Source organism: Takifugu flavidus, chromosome 19, assembly GCF_003711565.1.
Source record: "Takifugu flavidus isolate HTHZ2018 chromosome 19, ASM371156v2, whole genome shotgun sequence".
Classification (NCBI taxonomy): Eukaryota; Metazoa; Chordata; class Actinopteri; order Tetraodontiformes; family Tetraodontidae; genus Takifugu; species Takifugu flavidus.
The window spans coordinates 1,038,287-1,055,837 of record NC_079538.1 but is presented as its reverse complement, the minus strand read 5'-3'; the positions used below and the strand labels follow the sequence as shown (position 1 = coordinate 1,055,837).

The window sequence follows — 17,551 nt, the reverse complement described above, 5'->3', positions numbered from 1 at the left end:
GCAGCAACCTTCATCGCCTCAATGAGTAACTGCGCATGACCCTTATCCCATTCCGCCACTGCTTTTCGTCAGAAGGCACAGTTCCCTTGCCTTCTAAGGTACAGGTGGTGCGAGACTTTCCACGTCCAGGTGTCAATAAAACCTTGCAGGAGTTTTTGTACGCGGTGAATTTCCTCAATCGTTTCCTCCGTCACGCAGCCCAACTTCTGCAGCTGCTTTATGGTGCTCTTCGGCTATGGAAGACCAACGACCAGGTTGACTGGACTCCCGAACGGGCATCCATTGCTCTGACGACTGATGCATCAGATGTGACTGTGGGGACGGTGGTAGAGCAGCACATGGCCTGGTGTATGGCAACCCCCCACATTCTTTAGCCAGAAACTACAGGACAACAAGCGGAAGTACAGCGCATTCAATAGGGGGAGTTGTTGGTGCTGTACCTCGCTACACGCCATTTCTGCTTTCTGCTAGAAGGCCACTCTTTGCCACACCCAAGGTAATTGGTCTGCTCGACAGCAGCGCTACCTTGCGGCCATCTCTGATGAACATTCAACATGTGGCGGGATCCAACAATAATTTATGAGATAATATCTTCGTATCTAACTCAATACAGGGCTCAATGAACAGCCGGGGAAGGGGGGTGGGGGAGTGTTATGTCATGTGGGTTTTGACATGTTCTTGTACTTCTTCCTGGATTTCTCACAAACAGTTCTTTGTCCTATTTCCCTGGTGTTGAGCTCCACATGTCCGTCAAATATCCAGATATAAAGAAACTAATAGATGTGAATTATGGTTGCAGTGTCACATTCCTCACAAGAACTGGTAACTGATAATGGTTTAACCATCTTCCATAACACTTGTGAGGATCTGAGGAGCAATGATACAATTTGACCAAGAACTTTTAAGCTGGACTTTGTGTTGGTATTAAATAGTGACTTATCTTGAACATAGTCTATCGGGTTTAAAATTGCTTCATAAACAACATTTATATATTTAATCGACTAGTATGTTAGTACTGCAGCTGTTAGTACCTGTAATCTTCTCTTTTCAAGGTACCTCCTTCATGCATCATATGCAAATTATCCCAGAGTAAAGACTATAAACATCACGTTTTGAGCTACTCCAACAGTTCGGCTCGTCAGAAGTACGACTGAACAGGGAGAAGTGAGAACTGATTTAATGTTTCTGTTGCAATAGATTTGCTCTCTTGTGTTTGTTGGTTGTCTCAGTTATTCTGAGCTGTTCTGTATGGACCCGCACTTATTCCATAACAGGTCTGATGTTTTTGAGGATCACTGCAATGAATCATCGTCAAGATTTGGAATAACAAATGTTGTCTCTCCCTATTTGTTATGTGCCATTTTCGGGTTGTTATCAGTCATCATTGTGTGTGGAAACCTTCTTGTGATAACTGCTATTCTTTACTTCAGGCAGCTCCACAGTCCCACCCACTACCTGATCCTGTCTCTCGCTGTAGCTGACCTGCTTGTTGGTGTCTTGGTTGTGCCTTTCAGTGCAGTACTGATTGTTGAACCTTGCTTCTACCTTCAAACGTTCATCTGTCGGGTGCGAAACAGCTGCGACATGTTTCTATCTACAACGTCTATCCTGAACTTGTGTTTTATTTCACTTGACAGATATCATGCTGTATGTCAACCTCTGAAATATAGAATGATCATAAATGTGCGCGTTACTGTGAGGATGATTGTTGTGAGCTGGACTCTTCCAGTTCTAATTGGAATTGGAGTCACAATGAATGACCTAAACCCAAAACAATCCAAAACAAGATGTCTTTTATTTCAGAACCCAAGTTTAATACTTCTGATAATAGGAACTGTTGTTTTATTCTATCTGCCAGCTGTGATAATACTCACAACCTATCTGAAGATTCTAATAGTGGCACAGAGGCAGGCACGGACCATCAAGAATGCAGCCTCTTTGAGCAGAGCACCTGGAGAGATGCTCAATAAGATACAAAGAAAAGCCACCAGGATTCTGGCCATTGTGATGGGATTTTTTTTCCTGTGCTGGACTCCTTTTTTTCTCTGTCTGACATTTAACCATTAAAACTACAACACTTTAACTGTGTCTGTGATTGAGTTTTTTAAGTGGCTTGGATGGTCAAATTCGATGCTCAATCCATTTGTCTATGCTTTCTTTTACAACTGGTTCCGCTCAGCTTTTAAAATTATCATTTCTGGGCAGATATTTCAAGGTGATTTCACGAATTCTAAACTCTTCTGACTTCTTTGATCTGCTGAAATCATTATTATATTTTGTCATTAATATGTATGTTTTAGTCCCATATGTTGTGGTAACAATGATATTTCAATGAGTGTGCAGAATGTGAATGAAGCATATATCGCACGTGCTTATTATTGCTCTTCTCCAATCTCTGCAGACCAAAATATGTGTCTTATTCAACAATAAATGAATCCTGTGTATTTGTATTACTTTCACAATAAATCTACTTTGCCTTCACTTTAAACATGCTGAACAAATTCATCAAGCAATCTGAAGAACACCTTAAAGAAGGAAAAAAAATGTTTAATTCAAGCAGTAAAATTTTCTTGTGCACACACGATACTTCCAGTTTAAATGTTTCTCTTGTGCAGGAGAAAGTATTGTACCCACACAAACTCTATGTTTCACTTGTAGGTCGGTATTTGGTGTCATTCTACAGTGTTGATGTTTGGAAATGGTGATACATCATTTAGTTGAGACATATTTCAACCTTGGACTTGCATATAAACTCAATGTCAGCTTGTTTGACAGACGCCACTGTCATGTTTTCTGGGAAAGACTCTAATTTGGATGCACCAGCCTTGATGACTTGATAATTACTTTTACAAGCATCCAGGCAAATCTAAATCCTGAAATACTGCAGCTACATGAATTCAGTAATGCAAAGGAACACACAGAACAGGTAAAAAAAATGTGCACTGTGCCCCCGCTTGGCCACCACCCTCTTGTAGGCCACTTCATCCATAGCAGTGATGTTTCACATTACTTGGCAAACTTATCAAATACTTCTTGTAAACCAAGTGTTCTCCTACATATTCCCCGCAACTTTGACTGCAACACTGAGTCTGTGTCTCAGTCAGGCTGACACTGTTATGATCCTATGTCTGATCAGTGTGTTTGGTCTGTGGTACTCTGTTTCTCTCCACTAGGGGCGTGGGTGACACACCTCGGCGCTGGCTGCCTCTACACCTGCAGCTGATCAGGTTGATTAGCAGGCCTTTTAAGCAGCCATCACCACCTGCCCTGGGTTAGGGGGTCTGTAAAGCTGAGTGATATTCTTTTATTTTTCAAGGTGGGAGTGTGCTCATAGTTGAATATTGCTAGGTTGTGTTAATTTAACTGTCCAGGTGGGTGTTTGCCACTCTATCTTCTGTAAATATGACAGTGTTTTAGCCTTTTGCTGCATTTTCTGGAACAACTCAGTGTGCTTTAACAGTAGAAACTTATTAAAACCCCATCAAGTACCATGTTGTTATGAAAGTCAGTGTGAAATTCAGGCAATTCTCACCAACGTAGCTGTAATTATTTTGGAAGACACTGTCAGGAATCGCCCAAGTCTACAATTTGCGTCACTGAAAATTGATCCAATTCTGGATTTTTACTTTTCTAAGAGTTAAATGTCCATGGGACATTTGGTTCACCGTTAAATCAACTGGTTCACCATAGTCTCGAGAAGTGACTTTTTTTGCCTGAAGAACATTGCAAAGATCAGGAAACTACTCACGCGGCATGATGCTGAAAAGTTAGTCCATGCATTTGTTACTTCCAGGCTGGACTATTGTAATTCTTTATTATCAGGGTGTCCAAACAACTCTTTAAGAAGCATCCAGGTGATCCAAAATGCTGCAGCTAGAGTTCTTACAGGTATTGACAAAAGATATCACTCTATAACTCCTGTACTTGGCTGCCCATTAAATTTAGAATAATTTTTAAAATTCTTCTTCTGACCTTCCAGGTCCTCAGAGGCCTAGCTCCATCCTACCTGGAGGAGCTAATGACACCTTATTATCCCAATAGACCGCTCTGCTCTCTGAATGTTGGTCCTCAATGCTGCTTTTGATACAGTTGATCACAGCATCCTGTTACATAGACTGGAACATGTGATTGGGATTAAAGGGACAGCACTAGACTGGTTTAGATCATATTTATCTGATAGATACCAGTTTGCTCGTGTCCATGGTGTTCCCTCTTCATACAGTAGGGTTAGCCACAGAGTCCCACAAGGTTCTGTACTTGGACCAATCCTTTTCACATTCTAGCTATGCTGTTATAGGCCAAGGCTGCCGGGGTCCGGAAACATGATCACCTGACAGGCCTCTGTCACCCCACTGGGTCATGGTTTCCTCTCCTCTCCTTTCCTCTCCTTTCCTCCTTCTCATCAAGCAGACTAGTTATGATGATTCCTGTGTAGTTTTTCTGCCCCCCCCCCCCTCCCCTCTCTGTTTATTTACAGGTATAGCCCCTTTCGGAGCTGCATGATGACCTCCGGCCCCGCTGACCCGTTGTATAGTGTATTTTTGTGTGTGTTTCTGTGCTCTGTGCCTCTCCTCTCCTCTCCTACCTATTCTATCCTCTACTTGTCCTCCCCCTTCTCCTCTCTCTTTACCCAGCCGGCCATCAGCAGGAGGGTCCCCGTACATGAGCCTGGTCCTTTTAAGATTTCTTCCTGTTAAAAGGGGAGTTTTTCCTTGCCACTGTTGCTTGTCTGGGGTTAGGCCCTGGGATTCTGGAAAGTGCCTTGAAACAATTTTGATTGTAAAAGATGCTATATAAATAAAGATTGATTTTATTTGATTTGATAATTTGTCTGTCTAGGATAGTAACTGGAACTACAGAATTAGTGACAATAAGCTTTTTCAAAGAGGTAGGTTTTAAGCCTAATCTTAAAAGTAGAAATGTCATCACCTCTGACAGGGGACCCCAGTTCGTTTTGGAGCTTTGGTCAGCACTCACAAAGTCCCTTGGTACACAAGTACACCACATCCATGATACCATCCTCAGGCTAATGGCTTGTGTGAATGTTTTCACAGGTCGCTGAAGGCAGCATTGTGTGCTGCGCTCTTGGACGGTAACTTTGTGTACCGTTTGCCTTGGCTGATACTTGGGCTGTGTTCAACCCTTAAGGAGGACCTGGACGCTTTGCCTGCAGAGTTGGTTTTCAGGCAGCCCCTCCGTGTTCCAGGGGAATTTCTGCCACCTCTTCTTTTCATGTTAAGGCCTTGTTTTGTGGGACTTGTTTGTCTGTCATGTTTTTGCTTCACTGTGATTGTTAGTTGGTGAGTTTCCCAGCACTCAGATCCAACAATAATTTATGAGATAATATCTTCATATCTAACTCAATACAGGGCTCAATGAACAGCCGGGGAAGGGGGGTGGGGGAGTGTTATGTCATGTGGGTTTTGACATGTTCTTGTACTTCTTCCTGGATTTCTCACAAACAGTTCTTTGTCCTATTTCCCTGGTGTTCCCTGGCTCCACATGTCCGTCAAATATCCAGATATAAAGAAACTAATAGATGTGAATTATGGTTGCAGTGTTGCAGTTCACATTCCTCACAGAACTGGTAACTGATAATGGTTTAACCATCTTCCATAACACTTGTGAGGATCTGAGGAGCAATGATACAATTTGACCAAGAACTTTTAAGCTGGACTTTGTGTTGGTATTAAATAGTGACTTATCTTGAACATAGTCTATCGGGTTTAAAATTGCTTCATAAACAACATTTATATATTTAATCGACTAGTATGTTAGTACTGCAGCTGTTAGTACCTGTAATCTTCTCTTTTCAAGGTACCTCCTTCATGTATCATATGCAAATTATCCCAGAGTAAAGACTATAAACATCACGTTTTGAGCTACTCCAACAGTTCGGCTCGTCAGAAGTACGACTGAACAGGGAGAAGTGAGAACTGATTTAATGTTTCTGTTGCAATAGATTTGCTCTCTTGTGTTTGTTGGTTGTCTCAGTTGTTCTGAGCTGTTCTGTATGGACCCGCACTTATTCCATAACAGGTCTGATGTTTTTGAGGATCACTGCAATGAATCATCGTCAAGATTTGGAATAACAAATGTTGTCTCTCCCTATTTGTTATGTGCCATTTTCGGGTTGTTATCAGTCATCATTGTGTGTGGAAACCTTCTTGTGATAACTGCTATTCTTTACTTCAGACAGCTCCACAGTCCCACCCACTACCTGATCCTGTCTCTCGCTGTAGCTGACCTGCTTGTTGGTGTCTTGGTTTTGCCTTTCAGTGCAGTACTGATTGTTGAACCTTGCTTCTACCTTCAAACGTTCATTTGTCGGGTGCGAAACAGCTGCGACATGTTTCTATCTACAACGTCTATCCTGAACTTGTGTTTTATTTCACTTGACAGATATCATGCTGTATGTCAACCTCTGAAATATAGAATGATCATAAATGTGCGCGTTACTGTGAGGATGATTGTTGTGAGCTGGACTCTTCCAGTTCTAATTGGAATTGGAGTCACAATGAATGACCTAAACCCAAAACAATCCAAAACAAGATGTCTTTTATTTCAGAACCCAAGTTTAATACTTCTGATAATAGGAACTGTTGTTTTATTCTATCTGCCAGCTGTGATAATACTCACAACCTATCTGAAGATTCTAATAGTGGCACAGAGGCAGGCACGGACCATCAAGAATGCAGCCTCTTTGAGCAGAGCACCTGGAGAGATGCTCAATAAGACGCAAAGAAAAGCCACCAGGATTCTGGCCATTGTGATGGGATTTTTTTTCCTGTGCTGGACTCCTTTTGTTCTCTGTCTGACATTTAACCCTTTGAACTACAACACTTTAACTGTGTCTGTGATTGAGTTTTTTAAGTGGCTTGGATGGTCAAATTCGATGCTCAATCCATTTGTCTATGCTTTCTTTTACAGCTGGTTCCGCTCAGCTTTTAAAATTATCATTTCTGGGCAGATATTTCAAGGTGATTTCATGAATTCTAAACTCTTTTGACTTCTTTGATCTGCTGAAATCATTATTATATTTTGTCATTAATATGTATGTTTTAGTCCCATATGTTGTGGTAACAATGATATTTCAATGAGTGTGCGGAATGTGTATGAAGCATATATCCCACGTGCTTATTATTGCTCTTCTCCAATCTCTGCAGACCAAAATATGTGTCTTATTCAACAATAAATGAATCCTGTGTATTTGTATTACTTTCACAAAAAAACTAATTTGCCTTCACTTTAAACATGCTGAACAAATTCATCAACCAATCTGAAGAACACCTTAAAGAAGGAAAAAAAATGTTTAATTCTAGCAGTAAAATTTTCTTGTGCACACACGATACTTCCAGTTTAAATGTTTCTCTTGTGCAGGAGAAAGTATTGTACCCACACAAACTCTATGTTTCACTTGTAGGTCGGTATTTGGTGTCATTCTACAGTGTTGATATATGGAAATGGCGATACATCATTTAGCTGAGACATATTTCAACCTTGGACTTGCTTATAAACTCAATGTCAGCTTGTTTGACAGACGCCACTGTCATGTTTTCTGGGAAAGACTCTAATTTGGATGCACCAGCCTTGATGACTTGATAATTACTTTTACAAGCATCTGGGCAAATCTAAATCCTGAAATACTGCAGCTACATGAATTCAGTAATGCAAAGGAAACACAGAACAGGTAAAAAAAATGTGCACTGTGCCCCCGCTTGGCCACCACCCTCTTGTAGGCCACTTCATCCATAGCAGTGATGTTTCACATTACTTGGCAAACTTATCAAATACTTCTTGTAAACCAAGTGTTCTCCTACATATTCCCCGCAACTTTGACTGCAACACTGAGTCTGTGTCTCAGTCAGGCTGACACTGTTATGATCCTATGTCTGATCAGTGTGTTTGGTCTGTGGTACTCTGTTTCTCCACTAGGGGCGTGGCTGACACACCTCGGCGCTGGCTGCCTCTACACCTGCAGCTGATCAGGTTGATTAGCAGGCCTTTTAAGCAGCCAGCACCACCTGCCCTGGGTTAGGGGGTCTGTAAAGCTGAGTGATATTCTTTTATTTTTCAAGGTGGGAGTGTGCTCATAGTTGAATATTGCTAGGTTGTGTTAATTTAACTGTCCAGGTGGGTGTTTGCCACTCTATCTTCTGTAAATACGACAGTGTTTTAGCCTTTTGCTGCATTTTCCTGAACAACTCAGTGTGCTTTAACAGTAGAAACTTGTTAAAACCCCATCAAGTACCATGTTCTTATGAAAGTCAGTGTGAAATTCAGGCAATTCTCACCAACGTAAATGTAATTATTTTGGAAGACACTGTGAGGAATCGCCCAAGTCTACAATTTGCGTCACTGAAAATTGATCCAATTCTGGATTTTTACTTTTCTAAGAGTTAAATGTCCATGGGACATTTGGTTCACCGTTAAATCAACTGGTTCACCATAGTCTCAAGAAGTGACTTTTTTTGCCTGAAGAACATTGCAAAGATCAGGAAACTACTCACGCGGCATGATGCTGAAAAGTTAGTCCATGCATTTGTTACTTCCAGGCTGGACTATTGTAATTCTTTATTATCAGGGTGTCCAAACAACTCTTTAAGAAGCATCCAGGTGATCCAAAATGCTGCAGCTAGAGTTCTTACAGGTATTGACAAAAGATATCACTCTATAACTCCTGTACTTGGCTGCCCATTAAATTTAGAATAATTTTTAAAATTCTCTTTGACCTTCCAGGTCCTCATAGGCCTAGCTCCATCCTACCTGGAGGAGCTAGTGACACCTTATTATCCCAATAGACCGCTCTGCTCTCTGAATGTTGGTCCTCAATGCTGCTTTTGATACAGTTGATCACAGCATCCTGTTACATAGACTGGAACATGTGATTGTGATTAAAGGGACAACACTAGACTGGTTTAGATCATATTTATCTGATAGATACCAGTTTGCTCGTGTCCATGGTGTTCCCTCTTCATACAGTAGGGTTAGCCACGGAGTCCCACAAGGTTCTGTACTTGGACCAATCCTTTTCACATTCTAGCTATGCTGTTATAGGCCAAGGCTGCCGGGGTCCGGAAACATGATCACCTGACAGGCCTCTGTCACCCCACTGGGTCATGGTTTCCTCTCCTTTCCTGCTCCTCATCAAGCAGACTAGTTATGATGATTCCTGTGTAGTTTTTCTGCTTCTCCCCCCCCTCCCCTCTCTGTTTATTTACAGGTATCGCCGCCTTTCGGAGCTGCATGATGACCTCCGGCCCCGCTGACCCGTTGTATAGTGTATTTTTGTGTGTGTTTCTGTGCTCTGTGCCTCTCCTCTCCTCTCCTACCTATTCTATCCTCTACCTGTCCTCCCCCTTCTCCTCTCTCTTTACCCAGCCGGCCATCAGCAGGAGGGTCCCCGTACATGAGCCTGGTCCTTTTAAGATTTCTTCCTGTTAAAAGGGGAGTTTTTCCTTGCCACTGTTGCTTGTTGGGGTTAGGCCCTGGGATTCTGGAAAGTGCCTTGAAACAATTTTGATTGTAAAAGATGCTATATAAATAAAGATTGATTTTATTTGATTTGATAATTTGTCTGTCTAGGATAGTAACTGGAACTACAGAATTAGTGACAATAAGCTTTTTCAAAGAGGTAGGTTTTAAGCCTAATCTTAAAAGTAGAGATGTCATCACCTCTGACAGGGGACCCCAGTTCGTTTTGGAGCTTTGGTCAGCGCTCACAAAGTCCCTTGGTACACAAGTACACCACATCCATGATACCATCCTCAGGCTAATGGCTTGTGTGAATGTTTTCACAGGTCGCTGAAGGCAGCATTGTGTGCTGCGCTCTTGGACGGTAACTTTGTGTACCGTTTGCCTTGGCTGATACTCGGGCTGTGTTCAACCCTTAAGGAGGACCTGGACGCTTTGCCTGCAGAGTTGGTTTTCAGGCAGCCCCTCTGTGTTCCAGGGGAATTTCTGCCCCCTCTTCTTTTCATGTTAAGGCCTTGTTTTGTGGGACTTGTTTGTCTGTCATGTTTTTGCTTCACTGTGATTGTTAGTTGGTGAGTTTCCCAGCACTCAGATCCAACAATAATTTATGAGATAATATCTTCATATCTAACTCAATACAGGGCTCAATGAACAGCCGGGGAAGGGGGGTGGGGGAGTGTTATGTCATGTGGGTTTTGACATGTTCTTGTACTTCTTCCTGGATTTCTCACAAACAGTTCTTTGTCCTATTTCCCTGGTGTTGAGCTCCACATGTCCGTCAAATATCCAGATATAAAGAAACTAATAGATGTGAATTATGGTTGCAGTGTCACATTCCTCACAAGAACTGGTAACTGATAATGGTTTAACCATCTTCCATAACACTTGTGAGGATCTGAGGAGCAGTGATACAATTTGACCAAGAACTTTTAAGCTGGACTTTGTGTTGGTATTAAATAGTGACTTATCTTGAACATAGTCTATCGGGTTTAAAATTGCTTCATAAACAACATTTATATATTTAATCGACTAGTATGTTAGTACTGCAGCTGTTAGCACCTGTAATCTTCTCTTTTCAAGGTACCTCCTTCATGCATCATATGCAAATGATCCCAGAGTAAAGACTTTAAACATCACGTTTTGAGCTACTCCAACAGTTCGGCTCGTCAGAAGTACGACTGAACAGGGAGAAGTGAGAACTGATTTAATGTTTCTGTTGCAATAGATTTGCTCTCTTGTGTTTGTTGGTTGTCTCAGTTATTCTGAACTGTTCTGTATGGACCCGCACTTATTCCATAACAGGTCTGATGTTTTTGAGGATCACTGCAATGAATCATCGTCAAGATTTGGAATAACAAATATTGTCTCTCCCTATTTGTTATGTGCCATTTTCGGGTTGTTATCAGTCATCATTGTGTGTGGAAACCTTCTTGTGATAACTGCTATTCTTTACTTCAGACAGCTCCACAGTCCCACCCACTACCTGATCCTGTCTCTCGCTGTAGCTGACCTGCTTGTTGGTGTCTTGGTTTTGCCTTTCAGTGCAGTACTGATTGTTGAACCTTGCTTCTACCTTCAAATGTTCATCTGTCGGGTGCGAAACAGCTGCGACATGTTTCTATCTGCAACATCTATCCTGAACTTGTGTTTTATTTCACTTGACAGATATCATGCTGTATGTCAACCTCTGAAATATAGAATGATCATAAATGTGCGCGTTACTGTGGGGATGATTGCTGTGAGCTGGACTCTTCCAGTTCTAATTGGAATTGGAATCACAATGAATGACCTAAACCCAAAACAATCCAAAACAAGATGTCTTTTATTTCAGAACCCAAGTTTAATACTTGTGATAATAGGAACTGTTGTTTTATTCTATCTGCCAGCTGTGATAATACTCACAACCTATCTGAAGATTCTAATAGTGGCACAGAGGCAGGCACGGACCATCAATAATGCAGCCTCTTTGAGCAGAGCACCTGGAGAGATGCTCAATAAGACGCAAAGAAAAGCCACCAGGATTCTGGCCATTGTGATGGGATTTTTTTTCCTGTGCTGGACTCCTTTTTTTCTTTGTCTGACATTTAACCATTTTAACTACAACACTTTAACTGTGTCTGTGATTGAGTTTTTTAAGTGGCTTGGATGGTCAAATTCGATGCTCAATCCATTTGTCTATGCTTTCTTTTACAGCTGGTTCCGCTCAGCTTTTAAAATTATCATTTCTGGGCAGATATTTCAAGGTGATTTCATGAATTCTAAACTCTTTTGACTTCTTTGATCTGCTGAAATCATTATTATATTTTGTCATTAATATGTATGTTTTAGTCCCATATGTTGTGGTAACAATGATATTTCAATGAGTGTGCAGAATGTGAATGAAGCATATATCGCACGTGCTTATTATTGCTCTTCTCCAATCTCTGCAGACCAAAATATGTGTCTTTTTCAACAATAAATGAATCCTGTGTATTTGTATTACTTTCACAATAAATCTACTTGTTTCAAAAGTGCCTTCACTTTAAACATGCTGAACAAATTCATCAAGCAATCTGAAGAACACCTTAAAGAAGGAAAAAAAATGTTTAATTCTAGCAGTAAAATTTTCTTGTGCACACACGATACTTCCAGTTTAAATGTTTCTCTTGTGCAGGAGAAAGTATTGTACCCACACAAACTCTATGTTTCACTTGTAGGTCGGTATTTGGTGTCATTCTACAGTGTTGATGTATGGAAATGGCGATACATCATTTAGCTGAGACATATTTCAACCTTGGACTTGCATATAAACTCAATGTCAGCTTGTTTGACAGACGCCACTGTCATGTTTTCTGGGAAAGACTCTAATTTGGATGCACCAGCCTTGATGACTTGATAATTACTTTTACAAGCATCTGGGCAAATCTAAATCCTGAAATACTGCAGCTACATGAATTCAGTAATGCAAAGGAAGACACCGAACAGGTAAAAAAAAATGTGCAATGTGCCCCCGCTTGGCCACCACCCTCTTGTAGGTCACTTGCAAGGCCCCTGGCCCGGACGGCGTGTCTCCTTCCACCCTGAGGCACTGCGCAGAGGAGCTGACTCCTGTCTTTACAGACATCTTCAACTCCTCCCTGGAGTCGTGCCAGGTGCCAGCCTGCCTCAAAACTTCAACCATCGTCCCTGTCCCCAAGAAGCCACGGATCACTGGGCTTAACGACTACAGACCTGTGGCGCTCACCTCTGTAGTCATGAAGTCCTTAGAGCGCCTGATCCTGCCACACCTCAAGTCCATCACCCCCCCCCCCCCCCCCCCCCCCCCCCTCCTGGATCCACTGCAGTTCGCCTACAGAGCTAACAGATCTGTGGACGATGCGGTCAACCTGGCCCTTCACTCCATCTTGCAGCACCTGGACTCCCCGGGAACCTACGCGAGGATCCTGTTCGTGGACTTCAGCTCTGTGTTCAACACCATCCGCCCCGCTCTGCTACAGGACAAGCTGTCCCAGCTTAGTGTGCCTGACTCCCTCTGCAGGTGGACCACTCACTTCCTGACGGATCGGAGGCAGTATGTGCGGCTGGGGAAGACTGTTTCGGACTCTATCACCATCAGCACTGGATCACCCCAGGGCTATGTACTTTCCCCCCTGCTCTTCTCCCTGTACACAAACTGCTGCACCTCAAGCCACCAGTCTGTCAAGCTGATCAAGTTTGCGGATGACACCACCCTCATCGGGCTCATCTCCAATGGAGACGAGACTGCCTACAGGAGGGAGGTGGCTCGACTGGTGTCCTGGTGCGGACACAACAACCTGCAGCTGAATGCTCAGAAAACAGTGGAGATGATTGTGGACTTCAGGAAAGTCACAGCCCCTTTGCCCCCCCTTGCCCTCATGGACTCCCCCATCACCATCGCGGACTCCTTCTGCTTCCTGGGCACCACCATCACCCGGGACCTTAAGTGGGAGCCAACCATCAGCTCCCTCATCAAGAAGGCCCAGCAAAGGATGTTCTTCCTACGGCAGCTGAGGAAGCTCAAACTGCCTCCCAGGATGTTGGCGCAGTTTTATACGGCCATCATCGAGTCCATCCTCACCTCCTCCATCACCGTGTGGTATCCTGGTGCCACCGCCAGGGACAAACTGAGGCTGCAGCGCGTCATGCGCGCTGCCGAGAAAGTGATCGGCTGCAGGCTTCCATCTATCCAGGACCTGTATATCTCCAGGACCCGGAGGTTTGCAGGTCGGATCATGGCCGACCCTTCCCACCCTGGTCACGGACTGTTTTCCCCCCTCCACTCCGGCAGGAGACTACGGTCCATTCGGACCAAAACCTCCCGCTACATGAACAGCTTCTTCCCCTCTGCCGTCAGGCTGCTGAACACCAAGTGACTTATCACTTAAGCACCATGTACAGCAGCCAGTCGGACTCACGAACAATACATTACTCCTGCATTGACCTGCACTATTTCTTACTATTTATATATATACTGTATATATGTCTTATTTTATTTTATTTATCTTATTCTAGTGTGGTCTACTTTATGTTGAATGTCGCAGCATCACACCAAGACAAATTCCTAGCTTGTGTAATACTGTGTATTACATGAACAATGGCAATAAATCTGCTTCTGATTCTGATTCTTCTGATTCATCCATAGCAGAAATGTTTCACATTACTTGGCAAACTTATCAAATACTTCTTGTAAACCAAGTGTTCTCCTACATATTCCCCGCAACTTTGACTGCAACACTGAGTCCGTGTCTCAGTCAGACTGACACTAGTATGATCCTATGTCTGACCAGTGTGTTTGGTTTGCGGTACTCTGTTTCTCCACTAGGGGCGTGGGTGACCCACCTCGGCGCTGGCTGCCTCTACACCTGCAGCTGATCAAGTTGATTAGCAGGCCTTTTAAGCAGCCAGCACCACCTGCCCTGGGTTAGGGGGTCTGTAAAGCTGAGTGATATTCTTTTATTTTTCAAGGTGGGTGTGTGCTCATAGTTGACTATTGCTAGGTTGTGTTAATTTAACTGTCCAGGTGGGTGTTTGCCACTCTATCTTCTGTAAATATGACAGTGTTTTAGCCTTTTGCTGCATTTTCCTGAACAACTCAGTGTGCTTTAACAGTAGAAACCTGTTAAAACCCCATCAAGTACCATGTTCTTGTGAAAGTCAGTGTGAAATTCACGATAATACAAACATATTTTCCTGACAGGCTCCGTTTTATCCAGTCAGCGAGCTTTTTAATTAGAAATAAGGCAACGTCAGGCCTCACCGACCCTGAAATTTACAGGCTCAGGAAGCACATAGGCAAAGCGAGAAAACAGCTAAATTGAAAAAAAATATTTTACCATGGTTTCTTATACTTTTTTTTTTTTTTACTGTCTTTGATTTTAATCTTTCCCCTCGGCATGAACACATTCAAGATAGGAACGTTGAAAGTCAACGGAGCCAGGGACGCAAGAAAACGGGCACTAGTGTTCGACACAGCAAAAAGAAAACGCATTGATGTCCTGTTCCTCCAGGAGACCCACAGCGACTGCGGCATAGAAGCGGACTGGGAGAAAGAGTGGGAAGGACAGGTGCTGCTGAGCCACAACACCACCCTCAGTGGTGGTGTGGGCCTCCTTTTTTCAAGGGGCTGCACTCCATCGTCCCTGGAGGTGGAGCATGTGGTGAGGGACGGTGTCTGATGGTGAAAGCACGCCTCCAAAACCGCACCTTGGTTTTTATTAATATTTATGCTGCTCCCACGGTACAGAGAGGAAGAGCTTTTTAGGAAAAAGTCGGCACTGTTTTAAATGGTTGTGGGGATGATTTTTTATTCCTGGGTGGAGATTTTAATTGCACCAAGTCTTTTTTAGACCGCAACCATGCAGAGCCTCATCCAGCCTCGCAACATTGTCTGAGACAGCTGGCCTATTCTCATGGCCTGGTGGATGTGTGGAGGAGGATGCATGCAGACAACAGGCAATACACTTGGTCCCGCTTGAGTGAGGGTAGGATCTCCTTGGCCAGACTTGACCGATTTTATAAAACATCATTTTAGTGTTTTTAGGAGCTGTAGCATCACGCCAGCTTTACAGACCACTCGTTGGTTTTAGGAGAAGTCGCCGTGAAGAACATCTTGCCCAAGAGTGCATACTGGCATTTTAATTCCAGCTTAGCTCAAGACAACAGTTTTAGAGATGTTTTACGGCACTTCTGGTTGGGGTTTCGAGAGAGAAAATCCGATTTTACGTGCCTAAGACGGTGGGACCGTGGAAAGGTAGAGATACAGCTCCTGTGCCAGCAGTATACTCTCAATGCCACGCAGGACACACGCAGGTCGATCAAAGACCTGGAGATGGAGATAGTGGAGCTAGAGGCGATTGGCAGCTCCACAGGAGATCGAGGGTGTATTGAAACCCTCCAATCCAAAAAAATGGCCTTGGCCAGCCTGCTGGACAGTCAGGTACAGGGTGCACTGGTCAGGTCCCGGATTCAAGACCTCACTGAGATGGATGCTCCCTCTAGTTTCTTCTTTGGGCTGGAGAAAAAGCGTGGACAGGGCAGGAACTCGTGGAGCCGGGCCAGATAAGGCAGCGGGCGGTGGAGTTCTTTTCCTCCCTGTATGAGAGTGAGTATCGCAGGGATGACGGCCTGTTCCATGAGTTCTGCGGGGACCTTCCTCGGGTCTCTGAGGAGGCAAACTCCCAGCTGGACAGGCCGTTGAAACTCGATGAGCTCCACGCCGCCCTGCTCAGCATGAAGGGAAGGAAGTCTCCAGGTGTCGATGGGCTCACAGTAGAGTTCTTTAAAGCCTACTGGGACATTGTGGCCCACGACATGCTGGAGGTCTTTAATGAAAGCCTGGCCTCGGGTTCCCTGCCATTGTCCTGCAGGAGAGCGGTGGTCACCCTCCTGCCAAAAAAGGGCAACCTGCAGGAGATCAGGAACTGGCGCCCTGTGTCTCTACTGTGTGTGGATTATAGGATTCTGTCCAAGACCTTGGCCTCCAGGCTGAGGGAAGCTATGGAGCAGGTCATCCACCGGGACCAGACTTACTGTGTGCCCGGCAGGTCCATAGTAGATAATGTCCACCTAATTCGAGATGTTTTGGAAGTCTCTAGATCATTGGACGTTGATACTGGTCTCATTTCGCTAGACCAGAAAAAGGCTTTTGACCGGGTTGAACACCAGTTCCTCTGGAAGGTGATGGAGAGGTTCGGGCTCAGCCCTGGCTTTATAGCGATGATCCGCGTCCTGTACTGTGACATTGCGAGTATGCTGAAGTTTAATGGCAGTCTGTGTGCTCCCTTCAGAGTGCGTAGAGGCGTCCGGCAGGGCTGTGCCTCTCTGGAATGCTCTACGCTCTCTCCCTCGAACCCCTTCTCTCTAGGATCCTTGGATGGCCTGTTTTTACCGTCCTTTTACAGAAAAATTGTTTTATCTGCCTATGCAGATTATCTAATAGTAATGGTGCGCAGCCAGAGAGACGTAGATGTTTTATCTAATTTAACAGTTTTATTCAACCGCCTGTCCGTGGCCAGGGTCAACTGGCAGAAGAGTGAGGCCCTGGCCGTTGGCAGGTGGACAAATGGTCTGCCGGTCCTTCCCCAGGACCTTGCCTAGCGGAGGGACGGCCTAAAGTACCTCGGTGTTTTTGAAGAAACTGAAAAGAAAATTTGGCTCGACACGTTGGAAAAGGTAGACGGAAAAATTCAAAAATGGAAATGGCTTCTCCCCCGCATGTCGTACAGAGGCAGAACTCTTGTCCTTAATAACCTGGTGGCCTCTGTGCTCTGGCACCGGCTCAGTTGCATGGAGCCACCCTCGGGGCTACTAGCACAACTGCAGACAAGAGTTCTGGCCTTCTTTTGGGACGGCATGCATTGGGTCCAGCAGGGGGTGTTGTACTTACCTAGAGAGGAGGGAGGACAGGGCCTCATCCACCTGGCCAGCAGGACCACCGCTTTTAGAATACAGTTTGTACAGAGGTTTTTAACAGGGCTGGCAAACCTGATGTGGAGAGATGTGGCCAGATGTGTCTTCAGACGGGTGAGTAACTTGGGGCAGGATGATGCTCTGTTTTTAACTGACTTTAAATTTGCAA

At 44.1% G+C, this 17,551-nt stretch overlaps 2 protein-coding genes and 1 pseudogene across 2 annotated transcripts; all 3 read left to right on the top strand.

Annotated features, from left to right (window-relative positions):
- Window positions 1-665: 665 nt before the first annotated feature.
- On the top strand, window positions 666-2,244 carry LOC130516449 (trace amine-associated receptor 1-like; annotated as a pseudogene).
- Window positions 2,245-6,013: 3,769 nt separating this feature from the next.
- LOC130516529 (trace amine-associated receptor 1-like) lies at window positions 6,014-7,152 on the top strand. The gene has a single exon (XM_057017642.1). It carries the CDS (start codon window positions 6,014-6,016, stop codon window positions 7,007-7,009), a length of 996 nt encoding a protein of 331 aa, XP_056873622.1. The 3' UTR covers window positions 7,010-7,152.
- Window positions 7,153-10,230: 3,078 nt separating this feature from the next.
- Window positions 10,231-11,899, top strand: LOC130516450 (trace amine-associated receptor 1-like). The gene has a single exon (XM_057017530.1). It carries the CDS (start codon window positions 10,751-10,753, stop codon window positions 11,744-11,746), a length of 996 nt encoding a protein of 331 aa, XP_056873510.1. The 5' UTR covers window positions 10,231-10,750; the 3' UTR covers window positions 11,747-11,899.
- Window positions 11,900-17,551: the final 5,652 nt, after the last annotated feature.